Source organism: Pyxicephalus adspersus, chromosome 11 (assembly GCF_032062135.1).
Source record: "Pyxicephalus adspersus chromosome 11, UCB_Pads_2.0, whole genome shotgun sequence".
NCBI lineage: Eukaryota > Metazoa > Chordata > Amphibia > Anura > Pyxicephalidae > Pyxicephalus > Pyxicephalus adspersus.
In genome coordinates this window covers 9,290,511-9,310,102 of record NC_092868.1, presented here as the reverse complement: position 1 = coordinate 9,310,102, position 19,592 = coordinate 9,290,511, and the positions used below count along the sequence as shown (strand labels likewise).

The window sequence follows — 19,592 nt, the reverse complement described above, 5'->3', positions numbered from 1 at the left end:
CCTGGTTTATCTTCTCTTGCAACCTCCAGCTGATTCCTTCTATCTGTTCCCGTTTGCTAAGTGCACTGTAGAACTGATTTTGTTTATTCGGCATCACTTCACTATAGCTTAGGCTATATTCCTAAAACCATTTATTTTCCTGTAAACCTCATTTTGCAGTAGTTGTACAGCGAAAGATATATGTAGATGTTCTTAAAAAATGTATTTAATTATTAATTTATTGTTTCCATAAGGAAAAGAAAGCAAAATGCAATTGCAGTCACATTTCAGTATTACGTCATTATGCTGCCTTTTATATAACAGTGTGTAAATTATGAGGCTCATTATAGTCTAAAGCAGGGAGAAGAGACGTTGGGTCATCATGGTGTTGCAGAACCAGAATCCAAGCATGTTCAGCCATTAAGAAGAGCAGAAGTGATTCAACCAGACCTTACCAGCATGACGGGAAGGACGCCATTGCATCTTTAATGGCCTGATTTATCCAATATTCCAGGGACCTCATCCTAATATGTACAATTTACTGAAATTCTACAACATTCTAATACATTCCCATGTGCTGCACCTAAAAAGGCAAAGAATGGTTTGCAAAGAGCACTTACCATTGGTAACTATAATCTTTTGTTGTTTCCTCTTCCTTGCTTGCTCTTGGTTACTGCACATTTGGCTCTTTGCACAATGCATTTACATGTATATGGCTGGATTTTATGGCTACGTTTGTACTTGCTCTGAGGAGTCTCAAATATGAGATGACCTACATACAGATAGAGCAAGCCAATAAAATGACCACGGTTCCGGACATACTGTCCACCAAGATGGCTGCCGGCCTTCCATTGCATGTGTAATGGATCATGTCACTTATTGATTTTTTGCTACTAAGGTCGCCATGCATTGATGATACACACATATGTATCCTAATTTCCTTTTTTGTTGTGTGTGAGATATACAAGGTTTGTGTTTTTTTTTTCATTTGTCTGTTTCTGTCTGTGTATATAGGTAAATATTAATTCTGCACATAATGAACATACATACATAAATTAATCGGAGCTGTTATATAGATAGACATGGCTCTGGAAATATACAGTGTAGAAACATGCATTGCCCCTGCATGAAGATGGTCGGAACATCTCTGCAATGCATCGCGGCTGGTCCAGCCCAGGGAAGGATCGAGTCTCCGCATGACGTCCCCTCGGATCGCTATTACAACAGAAGCTTGAGGAAGGCTAGGCCAAACGCTGCGGGGAGCAACAGTCCAGGCAACAGGGATGGAGCGTGGTTGCACTGGAATGATACATTTAAAATCTGGTTTCCTGGTAGAGTGGACATCGCCTTCATTGAACAGATATTTTCTGTTGCGCATCCCTTCCATGTAAAGGGTGTGGGTTGGTTCGCTGCTACAAACAGAAAGAATAGGCTGAAGAAGAAGGACTTTGGATTCATCATCAAGCAAATATTTTCTTCCTTGAAAGTCATATTTAATATATAACATATTATCTGCATTTCCTGTCCCGGGACCAGACATTTGTGCCCTCTGTATTTGCATCATGGTTACTGGTCCCCTCCACACCCAACTGTAGCTTTATGAGCAGAAAAGTTTCACTCCCGCCATCAAAACTACTTCTCAGTGGGATCACACAATAAATTAATATAATGAATGATCAATCAATAAATAATATAATGAACTGGCTTAACCCCACCTACCTTTCTAGGACACTCTGCTGTTATTTTAATGTTAAAAGCTGGAGAATCCCCACCTAACTCTCTTAAAACAAATCAACAAATGGAAACCATTGTGCCAGTGAAAACTAGGACACCCAGCGCCTGATTTATTAAAGCTCTCCAAGACTGGAGAAGATAGACTATCATGGGAGAATCTGGGTGATGGGACCAATATATTTTTAAAGTGCACCTGTACTATCACAGGCATCCCAACAAAATTCTCCTTTAGTACTTACCTTCATTGGACATAAAGCTCACACATTTCTTCTCATCCCCGTAGCAGCTGACCTTGTCGGCATCATTGCACTTGGCGACCCCGCCACAGTAAGGGCACGTTACCTTGTTCTCTTTCTCCTTGTCCTGTTGTTTTACTAAAAAGAATCAATAAGATATGCTAGTAGAAGGCCACTTATTCCATCCAAGAACTTTAATGCTACTCATGCCAACCAATTATATTATTCTTCAGTATTGATTGCATGAAGGGGACAAAGTGATTGGTTAATATTAGTAATGGAAGGAATGTTTTTGAAGATATTTTTAAAGCAGAGCCATATAATTGAAGCATTTCCCCATTCTGCATTGAAAAAAGCAAATGGGACGGGACAGACTTCAGTCCGACAGGCATAAAGCAAGCATGTAGAGCACAGTTTTAGAATTTTAAGACCTCTCTATGCTTTCTCCAGGTTAACCGCTAATGGTATTAGAAACTCCTGTTCCTACAGCCTTTAAAGCTTTATATTTTCACTGCTTTATCTAAGGCACTGCTGACTGTTTTGTTTGTCTAAAGGGGATTTGAGTGAGTTTTTCTGATGTCCCTACTGTGATATTGATTCTTCTTCTTGCTGGAGGCTCTAATATGGGGAAGCAAACCCCTGCCTCTACCACGATGACCAAGAATGAGTCCCTGAGTTCAGAACAAGGCATGGAAAGTCAGTAAATAGAAGAGCTGGAGGCAGTTAGTGTCAGTGACTAGGTATTAACCCTCTGCCTGCCTTCCAGGATTAATTTCTTATTAAAAACATTCAGTATATTGCTCAGAAAAACACCAATTATTGCGACTGAAATCCAGTGAGCTTCCAACCTCCTGCTTCTGGCTCCATTGGACTACACAATGGGTCTTCCTAAGCTGCAACTCCCCAATCATCTTGGAAGAGGGGTTGTACTGGCATGGGCTGTATCAGAAAGACCCTTTTAGAGAGATCTCCACTTCCACACCGAGAACTACGGTAATTCTCTGCAGCATGCTACCCAGGGTCAGGCTTTATTTACCCAGACTGCATTCTATGTAAAGAAATATCATAAATTCAGACTTACATTCAGGTATTTTGGTTTTGCATTTGTCTGACTCGCAGCATGTGACTGAAGCGTATAACTTGGTGGAGTTGAAGGACATGCTGTACGTTTGATTGCAGAACATCTTCTCTCCGCATGTTTTCACCAGGTATTTACTGAGTTTTGCTCCTGTTTTGTCCATCAAAACACAGAACATGTATTAACAAAAACACAATACAAAAACTGAAAAAATTTACCTGCAGTATACGTTCAATCAAGGGAGTTTAATGCTTTTAACGCCACTGATAAACCCTTTACTATGCCAGTTGGGAGTTTCTTTATGCACTCCTGGCTGCTGGCTTTCAAGTATAAGTGAACCACATGGCTATAAAACAGCCTGATCACTTCAATGCTAGGAATGGTTGCTCCTGAGTTCCTCCATGTGTCCCACTTGGTCCCCCCTTTTCTTTGAGTGTGGGGGTGACATTATAGGCTTGGTTTATTTAGTCTCTTCAAGACTGAGATTGATTATCATGGGAGAACCCAGGTAATTCAGTAAATGGAATGGATTTGATCAAGGATTGAAATTATTTACCAACTAGAAGCAAATGATTTTTAAGAAATCTATTCCAGGTTTGAGGGATCCCTATGATAGTCTATCTTCTCCAGGCTTGGGGAGATTTAATAAATCAGACCCCATGGGTCCAATACCCTTGACTTCTGACATGCAACCACTGGAAGCAATAATTCTATGGTCTGTAAATCAGCACCTACTGATAATTGTAGGTTGTTTTTTTTGTTTTGCTATTTTAAGGTCACAGTCTATACATAACCAACTAAAACTAAAAACTAATACATAACCTTAAAGTTGGGCAACCACCAGTTTAGGATTCCTGATTTTTGGGGCTTCAAAGTCTGTCAGCTCCAGAAGACCAATATATGTTTTCCTGCATTTATATCACCCTACTCCCTCTCTTTCAATTTTTAGACTTTTGGAGATCCAGAATTTTGTGTTTGCTTGGTTGATTGAACTACTTTTCTTTTATAGACAATGTAACTCTATCTGTGAGAATCATAGAGGACCTAGAAGACTTGGTGGCTAAGACGGTGGCTTTGAGGGATGTGGCAGTGACCTGATCCTGAAGAGCACTTCATTAAAGGTATGTGTGTGCCATATGATGTGTGTGTATATATATACATGTGTGTATATATATATATATTCGGGTATATTGTGCATGATTGGTGATTATAGCAAAATCAAGTCATTATAATTGGCTTTGCCCTCACAGAAAGTTACAAATTATAACATGCATGGATTCAGGACAACGAACCTTGGCGAATCTCGGTGAGTGTAGTATGACATGCATCATACTTTTCATCACAAGGCTTTTCACCGTCTTCACAGTTAAACCCAGTGGTGGTGTTACATTGAAAGCAAGTCAAGGAGAAAGCTGGTAAGACAAACACAGAAATGTTAGTACAATGTGGATTACATTTCTATGGCTGGTAATGTTGAACTCTGGGTATAAAAACATATATTTAAATATATTCCATAATTGACACAAAGTATATAAATTTTCACTTTGTGTGCACCAAGTGCCTTTATATTCAACTAGTAAAAGTGGTGATGGCATCCATGTCCTGCACATGGCCAGACAAAAGACTGGAGCTGTGGGTTAATCTAAGTGGAGCCTCCAACTATGGGCTGCCTTAAGAGGACTGCAGGGTTGGATACAAGATACCTTGGGCCTAATTTAATAAAGCCCTGCAAGGCTGGAGAGGATACACTTTTATTAGTGAAGCTGAGTGATCCAGCAAACCTGGATTAGGATAGGTGCAAGATTGAAAACATTTGCTAACAAATAGCAAATGACTTTTAAGAAATCTATTCCAGATTTGCTGGATCACTCAGCTTCACTGATGAAAGTGTATTCTCTCTAGCTTTGGAGAGCTTAAATAAATCAGGACCATTGTGCACCAGGAGAAAGAACGGCAGTGATTGGATTTACTACAATACATTGCTGCACAGAGGAAAATGAATCACTGGATTTCTGCACAGATTTGGAAGATATACATAACTCATCACAAGTTGTAGGTAAGTATACACATTGGGCCTGACTTATTAAAACTGCCAAAGACTAAAGGAGATAGACTATCACGGCAGAACGTGGGTGGTCTAGCAAAACTGGAATGGATCTGAACCAGGGCTGAACACATTTGCTAACTAATACCAAATAATTTTTAAGAAATCCATTCTAGGTGTGCTGGATCACCAAGGTTCCCTATGATAGTCTATCTTCTCCAGTTCTGGAAAGAGTTAATAAATCCGGCCCATCTTGTATTTACATATTTCATTTTTCCAGAGAGCCGCTTTAACAAAAAACAGGAAAGCATTTGTCACTGGGACAGGAAGAAGTGGACAGCAATAAATCCCTTTTCCCAATCTACATATGATGGGTTTGCTTTCTTTCTTGTTTCCACTTTTGCTGATAAGTCTTGTTTTCGGTCACGCACTATAGCATCCTCCAGGTAACGGGAGAAGACGTCACCTTTATTGTCCTATTTTTTTTTATCTAGTAGATTTTGTGACTATTTTTAGAAGATGAATTAGGAACAGCTAATGACGTACACCGCTCTTGTGATCCTACTACAGAAAACAGGCTGAACTGAGTCAGCACCAATGGGAAATCCATATCTTGGTTTTATCTTCATTTAGCCAAATTACTGTTAAATTAGGGCAGGAAACTGTATTTTGCTCTTGATTATATGTTCAAATATCATTAACTATTGATCTATCTATCTGATTTTGTTTTAGGGGTGTGCTTTGTAGAGTGTAGTGTGAAGCTCAGCTCAGCGTGCCACGGTGCCACATACGGAGCTAGCTGCCGGGGACAATTTAATTCCCATGGATGGGTTGGGGATTCACATCAATGGCCATCCAGTAGCCGAAGAGAATCTCTGTGAAGCCAAAGGAGGCACAGAGAAGAAGGCTACTTCTGATAATGGACCAGATCCTGGACCTGTCATCACTGCATGTCACCTACATACAGGTAATCCTGTGCCAATCATGGTTATCACAGAAGCTCATCACCCACCAACAAGTACAATTCCACTTTAAGTGATGCAACATCTGCAAGCTCCCACACCAGCATCTTCTGGTTTCCTTACCGTTCCTTGATTTCAGACATTTGGCCAGTCCAGGATGACATAAATCATTTGCACATAGCAGATAATTCATCCCAGGATACTGAGAATGATCATTGAGCTGCATATATAGTATGCAGGAAAATGTTGGAGATATGTCTGGGGCTCTAGGATAATGATACAAATGTTGGTGCTTATGGCTTAAAGCCCCTCTGTGTTACTGACTTGGGGTCCTTGTTGGCTTAGAAGGTGTTGTGGCCCTCACGCAGTGGCACACGTTGCACCTCCCTATGACAGCCCCTGACCCCCCAATGCTTAGCACATAAAGGAAACCATTTGTAATCTTCAGGTTGTAACTTAGAACTTATGTGTAGGAGATAAAATGCGGCAATAATGTTGGTGAGTGCGGCACAAACCGTCCTTCAAACAGCAGCTGTCCTCTAATGCAGAAAACATGTAAAATGAAGCAGCTTTCAGGTCCATTGGGAATTTGGGAAAAGAACAGGGAGAACTGACATAACATTCCTTTTAGCAATGTATTGATCTCACATTATAGCAATGCTGGCCATCTGGCATATGTAGATCAGAGCAATGCATTATGGGTGGATAGAAATACATCATTAGCTCTCTGATTATTGCTGTAGGAGCATACTTTGCAGCATGCACTATGTGTAATACTAGCTTGTAATATGAAACACCTACAAGCAGGCATCACTTCTTGCTGCTGACTATATTCCATTAAAAATATATTTTTTCCAAACATTGTATTTCAAATTCAAATCTTGTATTTAGGAGCTCCAAATCTTCTATTTAAGCTGACAACTCTTCTTCTGCATTGCTAAGGCCCAAATCAATGTTGTCAGCTCCTATTTCCTTCCTGCTGGACCACAGTACACATCTCACTCTTATCCCCATAACACTTCTGTAGTCCAGCATGGCAGAATTAAGGTAAGACAATTCTTGCGGCCGAGGCAGAATTGTCAGTTTATACAGGAAATTAGAAGATTTTTGTATTTCAGTATTTCCTGTTTTGGCTGACAACAGGCTTACATTTCTGCTCTAAGAGCCTAAGTAGCTTTGTCAGCCTTGCCTGCCGGACCACAAAACTCTATCTACACTACACCCCTCTTCACATGCATGCATTGACTTCTTTCCAAGCAAAACAGTTCACCTGCTTTGCATTGCAAGATCCCACTCATACACTGTGTAGGGAAGGGGGTCTAGGGATATGTAGTTCTGGGTGTGCCTACATCAATAGGAGCTGCCCTGCAGGAATTTCACAAGACAGTGATGACACACAAAAGCTGTTTCTTTTTACAGGAACACCGTGAAAGAAAAAACAAATATTTCTGGGACATGCTGTAGAGGAGGTCTGGGTGATACATTTTGATATTGCATGGACATGTATTTTCAAGTACCCATAGTGACACTTTGCCCTTGCCCCTCTTTGTCCTGTGCCCTTTAAAACATGCCCTAAAATGATTAATGATCTTGCAGAACAGCTGATCACATGACCAAATGCCTATGCAGTGGTCACATTACCTATGCTGAAGCGGGCCCAGGGGGCTGACATTCAGGCAGAAGCAGATAATCAGGGGCTGTCTTTGAACTCCTTTAGGAACATAGTTTGCAGGTCCTACCCATTTTATGCCCCCCTTCTGCTGAAACACCCGAGGTAACCACTTCTTTTACCTACCCCTTGGTCAGGTCTGGATTAGGTGGCAGTTTTGGGGTTCCTCCTAAAAATGAGCACTTTTTTTCAAGTTTTATTTATACTTCCAACTAACTGGCACAGTCAGTTAGACCCACCTACTTGCTGCGCATAAAATATATATATAAAATATAAAATTGCACAAGCCCCATGCAATCTGCATTTATCTTTTGTGCAAAGCACACTTATACATGTCCAAACTTTTCCCATATAATTATTACGGTTTCTAAAATAGTTAAGTAGCAAATAGAGAACAATAAATAATAAGAGGAGCTCCGTCTGCAGCTGGAATAGATTCAGAAAGTCAATTATTTCATCAGTCTGACAGCCAGTTTGTTGCCAAATAACTTTCCATTTGCTATCTCGCTAATGGCTGTGAGGTCAGCGAGATGTCTTTTGGGGGATTAGATCTCAATTAGATGTTATCGTCTACCTGCAGATCCTGGGGAGGGTCGCTGGACGTTATGTACTCATCCTGAACAAGGACTAGAACCTTTGCTGTATTATATGGTGGAGACATATTTTTGTATTATATAATGCCTGTGTATTATATAATGCACTGTTCTGTTTATCTAATTATCTGGCTCTGTCCATTAAATTCTCTCTGTCTCTTTCTTTCTTTTTATGACCCTGTCTGTATCTCTTTTCCTTCACTATGAGAAAGACGATGTGTTCTTGTCCTTCTCCCTTTTCTAACATCCTGTCCATATCTCTCTCCCTTCTCCGTCACCCTGTCCATATCTCTCTCCCTTCTCTGTCACCCTGTCCATATCTCTCCCTTCTCTGTCACCCTGTCCATATCTCTCCCTTCTTCATCTCCCTGTCCATATCTCTCCCTTCTTCATCTCCCTGTCCATATCTCTCCCTTCTTCATCTCCCTGTCCATATCTCTCCCACTTCCCCATCACCCTGTCCATATTGCTCTCCCTTCTCTGTCACCCTGTCCATATTGCTCTCCTTTCTCCATCATCCTTTCCATATTTCTCTCCTCTATCCATCACCCTGTCTATATCACTCCCTGTCTCTGTCACTTTCTATGTCACCCTCTCTAAATCTTTTTCCCTTCTCTTTCACCCCGTCCATATCTCTCTCCCTTCTCCATCACCCTGTCCATATCTCTTCCTTCTTCATCACCCTGTCCATATCTCTCCCACTTCTCCATCACCCTGTCCATATCTCTCCCACTTCTCCATCACCCTGTCCATATCTCTCCCACTTCTCCATCACCCTGTCCATATGTCTCTCCCTTCTCCATTACCCTGCCCATAATTCTCTCCTCTCTCCATCACCCTGTCCATATCTCTCTCTCTTTTCCTTATCACCCTGTCCATATGTCTCTCCCTTCTCCGTCACCCTGTCCATATCTCTCTCCCTTCTTCATCACCCTGTCCATATCTCTCTCCCTTCTTCATCACCCTGTCCATATCTCTCTCCCTTCTTCATCACCCTGTCCATATCGCTCTCCCTTCTCCGTCACCCTGCCCATATTTCTCTCCTCTATCCATCACCCTGTCCATATCTCTCTCCCTTCTCCATCACCCTGTCTGTATCTTTCTCTATCACCCTGTCTATATCACTCTCTGTCTCTGTCACTTTACCTGTCACCCTCTCTATATCTTTTTCCCTTCTCTTTCACCCTGTCCATATTTTCCCCATCACTCTGTCCATATGTTCTCCTCTCTCCATCACCCTGTCCATATCACTCTATCATATCTCTTTCCCTTCTGCATTACTCTGTCCATATACTTCTCCTTTTCCATAACCCTGTGCGTATCTCTCTCATCCTATTTATATCTCTCTATCTCCATGTCTGTATCTCTCTCCTGTCTCGATCACCCTGTGTATATAACTGATTATCTGACACTTTATTTCTATTTTTTTCTATATATCTTATCCACCCTGTATCCCCTTTCCTTTACCCTGTCAATATCACTCTTCCTTCTCTCTCTCTCTATATATATATTAATAAATATATTTATACCCCTTTCTCTTTTTCTTTATTATTGTCTCTATCATCCTCTCCGTATCTCTTTTCCTTTTCATTCTCTCTTTTTCACCTTGTCTTTGTCTCTCTTTTTTTTTTATTGTCTCTTTGTCTATCACCCACTTCATATCTCTCTTCCATCTCTTTATCTTTCACCTTGTCTTTCTCTCTCCCTTCTTATCACCCACTCTGTATCTTTCTTCCTTCTCTATTTCTGTAGTTTTCTTTCTTGCTTTCTTTCTCTTTTGCTCTCCTCATCTCTCTCCTTCTCTCTCCCTGTGATAATCTGTCTCATTTTTCCTATCCCTGCAGTAAGGACATCCAACAAGCCTATGTGCGTCACAACCAGACATAACCCAGACACTGAAAACTGCGCACTTACAAACTTGTAAGCAGGATTGGACACAGCTACCTGAATGATAACCCTAATGAACTAGGCTAATTGAAAGCGCCATTAAGACGGTTACTTGATCCTATAATACACCCCATCAACTGCTTTGTTATGTCGCTGTAAAAAAAAAAATGAAATGCCATAAGCAATAAGATTCCAGCTGTCATTTTTCATGTACAAACATCACAATGTAAGGAACAATCTGATTGGTTGATAACACCAAGTTATCCTTTTCCTCCTATTGACTGAGTGTTGTTGGGCAGTTTGCAGGCTCCCTGCTGCTTAGGAACTACAAGTCACAGCATGCATCATCACCCAGCAGAACACACTGGGTGGTGCAGATCTTTAAATACTTGATGGGTATCAATCAGCCTCAAGAAAAATAATATAAAAATGGCACCATTTTTTTTACCATCTCTGTAATAACTTTACCTCCTCTTGCTGTCCTCATTTTTGGTGTTAGGTGCTACTTATAATTTCTATAAATTCTTTTAATCTTTACACTTATATTTCCTTAGGAAATAGAACCTGGTTGCAGGATCTGACAAAAAATATCTGTGACCAACAGGTTTGTATACAAAAATCTTTCATTTTTTTATTTAAAATTCAGCAAATCATCCCTAAAATATTGAGGGTAACCTTTTTCTATATAGTCTTTTGTTCTGTTATAAAAGTGAAATATTTGGAAAATTTATGCTCAGTGCTATGGAGATTTTTTTTTCCTTTTAGTATCTTTTGATCTAAAATAATGAACAATGTATACAATGTATGTAATATACAGTACAATAATCTGATTTTTTTTTTGGAGGAATAAACCAATTGTGGGTGCTGTGATGAATACAAGTACAGATTTGGTACAGCTGCAGATGTCCTGGTCAGGTGCAAGCTGCAGGTAATATAAGTGGCATGCAGGTGCATAAAGAAGAACATGCATTTATGGATGAATAGATGCTCAGCTAGCAAGTAAGTCCTCACCTCCTCCCAGAAAGGCAGCAACGAGCCAGAGGATGGTCACAGACGCAGCCATGGTTCTTGCAGAGCTTTGGGTTACTGTGATGCTGCTTCAAAGCTCTTGATCATCCCATCCTAAAGGGTGTGGCATTTTATACGCAGAATGCAAGGGGGGAGATGGAACCGATTTTGTACAGGCAGAATAGGGAAGGGGGGGCAGAGAGCAGACCAATAAGATTTCGGTCAGGGGAAGATTTGTGCGTCATTTTTACAAAATGCAGAACCGCCTTAGTAGCAGAGTCATTGGGCCTGGATCCCTTTAGGACCCCCCGGGACCCCCAGGATTTTGTCTGGGGACAATTAAAAAAAGGAAAAGGGGGGCTTCCTCCATTTTTAGCACCATAGAGCCCCTAATTTTTATGCGCATTCAGATTATAAATCTTTTTCTGGCTGTCAGTAGGACTTTATTTTATGACCAATAAAAAAGTTAACGGTTTCAGTGCCGGAGTTAGCACAGAAAAGCAGTCTCATGATTCTGCTGAGCAATGAGATGAAATGGCAGGTTAACTCTTTGCAAAAAAATTAGAAATGGGGGCGTCAGGATGCCGCAAGGTGGTTTTAAAGGGACCTGTCTAGATGACAGTTACAAGCATAGTCTCCCATTGGAAGCTGCCATTGCACGGCTGTCTAGTTTGGGGTTGACTCTAGGGCCTGCACATCACTCTACAGAGGGGTACCCTATTTTGGAACAGGCAATGGTATCCTCCAACATTGTATGGCACCATTGGCAGTAATGGGTTACATATACTTTATTATGGTCCTTTATTTGGGCAATGACAGCCTGTGTTGTATGGAAGCTTTGGGTGTGACAAAATACAGCTACCCATAAAAAGTTCCTTTTATTGCGTAAAGACTTGGGAGGCTTTTTACACAATTTGCATGGAAAAGTTGGCTGTGATTGATCGTGAATCCCTTTACCACCCACTTCAGATTGGCTATTTTATGTCTGTAGTACCTCCAAGTATCACCTTGGCCAGTATCGTCAGGGGAGGAACTTGTCAACCACATTAAATTTTATTGGTTGATCTTTAGTGCTCCACCCCTGTCTTTCACTGGCATGTGCATATTTCACTACTTTATGAATGCTTTTTTGCATTTTAGTTGGCTATAGATCTCATGGTGCTGCAATGGTGCATGATCAATTGCAAACAATTATGTGAATAACAAATCACTGGCACAAATTAAAATGCCCTTTATATTTTCCAAAAGTTGTGGTCATGTGGTGCTCTAGTCCTGAGCCTTCTCACTTTCTTTCTTTACAATTGATTGGGTCCTGTTCTGGGCATCACTGCATGACATTTCCTATTGGCTGTCCAGTGGCAGGGGTCCTTTTATGATCCAGGAGAAGAAACTGCAGAAATGACATTGGTGCTGGAGGAAAGCAAGAAACTGGTCAATGTGGGCAGATTTGGAGATAGTTTGGGGTGGAGTGTTGCAGAGGGAAGGGTTGAATGGGGGGTTAATTTTTGGCTAGAGATGGGCTTTAGGTGATAGATTAGGGATAGGTTTGGGTGGGGGGTTTCTGGGAAAGGTTGAATAGGAAGTTAGTTTTTCTGCTCCTAATTAAGTTAATTTTATCTGTTGATTGACAACCCTGATTGTCAAGAATTGTCACTGAAAATTCTGATATCCATATCCCATGCAACACTTTCGTCTCCCATTGTAGTGCAAGCAGGGCGGTGACAACTCTGCTCTGAATTCAGGTGCACTGTAGCATTGTTGCCACCCCACCACAGGAAGATTTTAGGAGGACTACCCTGGCAGGATCAACAGATGTTTGTAGAACTTTGCATGTGATTTAATATAAAAGTGTTAGTGCAGATGGACCTATATTTAAGTGCTGCATCCTTCTGAGAAATCTCTGATATCGATGATGTAGACTGGAAGTGTGTGTAAAGAATTTGCTGCAACCTAGAATTCTTTTACACTAAGAATAAAAATATGGCAATTACAATACCCAATGATTTAGCTAAAACATTCATCTAGGGGTTTTACCTTTTTTAAAACAAACCCTCACTTACTGTAGCTTCAGGTACTGTGGAACATCCGTTACAGTAGAAGTACTCCGACAGCATTAACTCAGCAGTCCCAACTCCCCCTCCCACCATTCGAGCTCTACCTGCTCCCCCAATAATGACACCTTCCTCTCTCCTCATCATCATTGCATAGATGTAAGGTTTTTGTAGTTCACAAAAGATAGCTGAAAGATCTGATTTTCCTCATTTCAGTTCAGTCCATGGGAGGTGACAAGCACGCAGAATTTTATTATAAGTGTAATAATTCTGACTTTTGAATGGCGAGAATATTGGGTTGGCATGGATCATGTTCTGCACCCCATTCACCCACATTTTGAGCTTTGCCAGACCTATGTGTCATCACACGCAGGACGTGAGCAAGGTAACTGTGTACTGTAATCTGACAGCCAGCTAACTCCATATGTGGTCACCGAGACAGGAAACAAGGAAACTTCTTCCCAGCAGGGACATAAGAAAAAATATGATTGTGGTACCAACCCCATCTGTGCCCAGAATCAAAACCGAATGTTTTCATTTTGGCTGCAGTCCCACTTTAGACCGAAATACATTTGGTTAGGTGAGATTGTGAAATAAGTTAACATCCTGCTGGGTTCGTAATTGTTTTGCATAAAACCAAATAACAGGCTGTGAAGTCAGCAGCATTTGTGGATCGACATGCAAATGTTTTAGAAGTTTGTTATAACTTTGTTTTAGTTTTAAAGAAAGCAAACATATTCCAGGTGCGAGTTGTTTTGATTTGATTTAAAAAGCAGCAGAAATGGCTGTCACCTGCATGAAGTGAGACCCCTCTATACAGAGACACCGCTATCAAACCAGCCAGGAGTATTTGCTGATTGCAGAGCTATAGGGCTGACCTCTGCAGAGAGACCACTGCATTCAGAGAATGGGAAGGGTCCTTCTCTTTAGTGTGCTGGCATGGTACAGGCATTTCTACCCTAAACCAACTTCAAAAAATTCATAACATTGAATAAAATAGTGAAGTAAGCTTTGATATAGGTACAGCAGTGATGGGCTTCTATATTTGGCCATCCAGCAGCTAAACCCCTTTTATTGGAATCCTTGTTGTCTATAAACACCATCTGAGTTGGCATTTTAAACAGCTAGATGAGTGTTCTGTTCATTGTGCCCTGTGCCCCTGAACTATAAACCAACACAAACACAGCTGATGAGGATTACCAGACTCCCCAGGTGGTCAGAAGGTCCTTATCTGCTCAACCAACCCAGGATGAATCATACTTTTCCTTAAAGTGACCCTGTCATTTACAAAAAGTATGCCTGTCATGTAGAAGAAGAGGCAGTATACTTACCTTTCTGGTGGTCTGAGTCTGCAAACTTAGCAATTTACTAATCTCCATCTGCTTCAGATATTCATTCAGTCTAATAGGTGACATCCTTACCGTGTCTTGGTTCCAGGGCCAAGTTTGGTTTTGCCCAGGGCAATGGCATCTCAAGCTGTTAGGAGGTGGCACTTAAAGGCACAGTGATGCATCCAACCAACACATCCTTATGCTAGTGCTGAGCCTAGTGGCTCCGGTGTCCCAAGTGCCTTCTGTAACCTAAGTACCTTTTTATGACCCAAATACCCTCTGTGGCCCAGATGTCCTCTTTGGTTCAAGTGGCTTCTATGACATAAGTGTCTCCTTTCACCAAAATATCTTCTGTGACCCATGTGCCTTCTGTGGCCCAAATACTTTGTGTGACCCAAATACCTTCTATAACCCAAATATCTTCTTTTACCGCAGTGCCTCCTATGACATAAGTGCCTTTTGTGACTCAAGTACCCCAAGTGCCTTTTGTGCTCCAAGTCTGTTCTGTGATCCCCCTGAGACCCAAGTACCTTCTTTACCCAAGTGCCTTTTTTGACCCAAAGGCCTACTATGACATAAGTGCCTCCTGTGACCCAATCATCTTCTGTGTCTCATGTGTCTTCTGTGGCCCAAATACTTTGTGTGACCCAAATACCTTGTTTACCCCAAGTGCCTTCTGTGTCCCAAATGCCTTCTGTGACCCAAGAGCCTTCTGTTGCCCAAATGTTTTTTATAACCTAAGTGCCTCCTATGAAATAAGTGCCTCTTGTAACTTAAGTGCCTTCTGTGACCCAAAAGCCTTATTTTACTCCAGTGTTACTTATGGCATAAGTGCCTTCTGTGACCCAGGTACCTTTTGTGACCAACGTACCTTCTTTGTACTTTCTGTCACTCATATTCCATCTACGACCCCAGTGCCTTCTTTAACCAAGTACCCTCTGATACCCAAGTGCCTCCTGTGGCAAAAGTGTCTCCTGTGACCCTTTGTGTGCCAGCTGTCTTTGATGTTCTCACATATTTTCTTGTTGCTTCTCCAGCCACCAACTCTTGCCTGTTCACGTATAAGCCTTAATACACTTTTTAGTGCCTGTCCCGACCACTGGTTGGTTCCTAACTCCAGACTGCCTATGGTTCTGGTAGCTCACCTTATTGCTGCCTGTTCTGGTGTGTCTGAGGGCCACAACCTGGGTGTCATTTCACAACGAGTTCCACCACCTCTGGTGAACATTGTGGCTCCTTGGACTCTGCACCCTGACCACACTTTCCTCAGGTTATCATACAGCACACCTACAGCCTAGATAAGTCTACTTCCAGCAAATTCTGACCCTGGCACATGACAGTGGGTCAAATACTTGCTCCCCCTGCACTACACATAGTTCCTTCCACTAAATTATATGTTCCTAAGCACGAGGTGAAGGGATAAACCACTACATGCAGCAGGGGAGCAGGTATTCACACGCCCAGAAGTGTAGAATAATTGCGCCAGCCAGGGAGCGCTGGCAGTATTTCAAGTCAGGACATCCAGAGTGGTAGAGAGTGTGCAACATATTCGTATGGGTTATTGTAGGTAACCTTTATTGACAAGGTCGCTTTAATCCCTTTAAATGAAATCTTGATGACCAATTGTAGCACCTACAGTGGCAGGGATGGACAAACCTGTTTTCACGGGGACAGTGACATGTCCAAACTGAAAAAAACAGTTAACTTTTCTGTAAATAAAATATTTAGTCTGAAAAAATGTTTTCAAAGCTGCCCATCAACTTTGTTTTAAATATTTAAAGGGGTCAGGGAACCTTCAGAGTCTGTTTTAGGCGTGGGCAAATTGGGCAATCACCCAGGTCCCCTACCATCTCCAGGGCCCCAATTGACAGAATGGCAGGGGGTGCGGGGAGCTGTATTACTGCATATTTAGGCCCCCCACTTGACATTTGCTCAGAGCCCCATCTTGTCTACAATCTTTGTGGATATGCTATAACTATACAAAAATATAACATTTTAAATGAATAAAAGTTATGGAATATTCAGAAAACACATTTCTTTAAAGCAATCTTCTTACCTTTTGAATTTATTGCGAAGCCATTGAACATGGTATGGTCACATAAATTACTGGGGGTAATGGGGGAGGGTCAAGGGACCTGTGGGAACATCTCCCTGATGAAAAAAGTTACAAATGTAACCCTCTGCGCCTGTTGCGTTTTCCTGAATATACTTTTCTCCTCACTCAATGTAAAGTTAAATCATATTGTTTTACAAAAAACAGATTTCTATTTTTACTTATTTCTGTTCTGTGGGTTGAGCTTTGGATATAAAGCAGTCTGTTGCCTGAGTTCCATAACTATGCAGGTAGGTGGTATGTAGATGTAGGTTGTACACCTGCTATAGCCTCCACAATGGCTCCTCTGGGTCAATTAGTTGGCGGTGTCTGTAGATGGTTATATACCCAAGATGGCATCATGATCTATCGCCAGTTATCTCTGTCTATGGCCACCATGACAATATTTTTGGTGGACATCCAATATGTGGACAATGATCTAATACCGGTAACCCTGCAGAGTGTACAGACAGCTGTGTTGGCTTTACCTAGCTGTACATGCACCGAGCTGCTGCAATGCTGTGCTGCTCCAGTGCAGAGAAGGGAAGATGATTGGGCATGATTTCCATGGAGAGGAGGGAGGGCAGGAAACATGTAAAACACTTATCTTTCACTACCTGGAACGGAATATTTGTGGTCTGCTGGCCAAAAATCAGATTGCCACACCCAATCTGTCTGCTCGCTGCTCCAGGAAATGAAAGCGATGTGGGCATACGCAGCTTCCAGAATTTAATGAACTGAAAATCTAAAAGCCGTTCCCCTCAAAGTGTGCTCGGTCATAAATCTGACTGGCACACGTTCTGCTTGGCTGTTACTTCAACAAATGCCCGCTAATAACCCTTTATGGAAATGTAGAGGTTTTCTTTGCTTAGTATGGTCAGACCAAAAAACAGCTAAAAGAAATGTAAACTTATTATAATATTATATTGCATTTGTGGGCACCTGATAATCATAAGCGGAGTCACAGACTTAGTGGCCCTGAGACATAATTTGGAACCCCCCTGTGGCAACACTTTACCACCACTCATGGTTCACTAGCTACAGATCCATGGACCCCATTGCTCTTTTTTAACAAGACGCCTACTATTTAGAGCAGGGGTGGGCAAACTTTTTCGCTGAGGGGCCACAATGGATTTTAAAATTTGACAGATGCCAGTATTAGATGGATCAAAAGTGTTTTGTATGAACTGATCTAAATTATGTGTGAAAGTGGGCCGGATTAAAAAGCCCAACGGAAATTATTATGCTTTTGTACTCCATACCTGGTGTGTTTGAGAAAAAATGTTTTATTTTATATTTTTTCTTTACTACAATGTAAATATATTTGTTTATATATTTTGTTATTATGCAGCATTGTGAACAACGAGCCCAATGGGTCGTAGTTTGCCCATACCTAGTTTAGCCACATCAAGAGCGCTTCTTCAAATTAAGAGCCCCTCCTCATATCTGGACCCCCATATATCGCAGTGCCCCCTTAACATTAGAGTCCCCAATTCTTCATCTGGACTCCCAAATCATGTCAGAGTCCTACTTCACATTGAACTTCCAACTCTACATTAAAGCTTTCCCTTTACATCAGTCCCCAATTCACACCAGCGTTCCTTATTTCATGCCAGAGACCCCTTTACTTTAGAGGTCCCCTTTCTCTTTTGAAGTCCCCTTGTACATTAGAACCCTTTAAATCAAGGACCTCACACCCTTTATATCAGAGTCCTACATTCACACCAGAAGACCTCTGTAAGCAGGGGCCCTCAGCAGCTCAAATTCGATTGTAACGTCAATAGAAAAGATTTCTAAATGTGTATGGGAGAATTTGTGCTCCTTCAGCCTAACAAGGACTTGAACGTGAATTCTAGTACTGATGTTGCATGAGAAAACTTGGCCACCAATAAGGCTTCTATTTCATTTCAAATGAGTTCTGTAGAGTGAAGACCAAGAATCTATACAGTTGGCCCCTGATGGTGCTCAGTGATCTGTCCTGCAGGGTCCTGTCCAGGGACATCTGCTGTTTCCAATGGAGAGGGGACACCTCCTGCTCACTTAGATATATTTGCACCAACCTGCCCCGTCTGCTCTGTCCAGGACTGGAATGCAAATGGCCAGGGCCTCCACTTTTTTTCTAGAACCCCAATTAACAGAATGGAAAAAGTGCTGGGAGCTGGAATTCTGTGCATTTGGTGTCCCACTTCATATTTGCCCAGTGCCCCATGTGGTCTAAAAAAGGGGCCCTAATCACTTGACTGCCAATAGGGAATGCCAATGTTATTCATACGGTGATGTGAGCATCTGAAGAAGCTTGAGTGCCACATTTTTTGTTTTTCTGTGGTCAGTTAGAGATGGGAGGGTGGGGGTTAGGCCAGGGTGTGTGCCAGAAGTAGGTAATTATCACCCCGGAGATCACTTTAAGAAGCCTTTGCTGTACTTCACTGGAATCGGATCATCTGCTCTCTGCCGGAATCAATATACATCAGGGATTGGAGTCAACTCAGGTCTCTGTACCACTTAATAGATCAGTATCCCAGAGTTACCGGCTAAACTCATCTATTACACAAGCAAGGCACAGACACCTAGACGCTCGTACAGGAAATAAAGTGTGATCATATGCCTGAGTGGATGATATCCAGGGAAAATTTCCACAACAGTGAAATAGGCGCAGGACAAACATAGGACCGGTATTCTATTGACAATCTATTGTTTCCTTCTGTGCCTAAAATTACATGGGTTTTATATTTATGAATGGAACCTGCTTTAGCTCATTTCTAAAAATGCTTGTTGACTGGCTGCCATGCACATAAGGCTTTCTGACATTGGCATTGTCAGGCAATTGACATCTCCATCAGTGGCTTCCTTTATACTGCCTTGGTAGCTCTAGGTAACATCATTGAGATTGCTAATACTCCAACAATGTTTGATGGGCCTCGTAATCAG

The 19,592-nt window shown here is 41.6% G+C and overlaps 1 protein-coding gene across 2 annotated transcripts; it reads right to left on the bottom strand.

Annotated features, from left to right (window-relative positions):
• Positions 1-200: 200 nt before the first annotated feature.
• LOC140340917 (phospholipase A2 inhibitor gamma subunit B-like) lies at positions 201-11,351 on the bottom strand. Of its 2 annotated transcripts, none has more exons than XM_072426367.1 (5): positions 11,194-11,351; positions 4,320-4,439; positions 3,031-3,177; positions 1,953-2,087; positions 201-1,388 (listed from the first exon to the last, which is right to left on the bottom strand). In XM_072426367.1, exons 1-5 carry the CDS (start codon positions 11,243-11,245, stop codon positions 1,198-1,200), a joined length of 645 nt encoding a protein of 214 aa, XP_072282468.1. In that variant the 5' UTR covers positions 11,246-11,351; the 3' UTR covers positions 201-1,197. The 2 variants fall into 2 exon arrangements, with proteins under 2 accessions (XP_072282468.1, XP_072282466.1); XM_072426365.1 differs by having other exon boundaries at positions 201-1,391; positions 11,194-11,350.
• Positions 11,352-19,592: the final 8,241 nt, after the last annotated feature.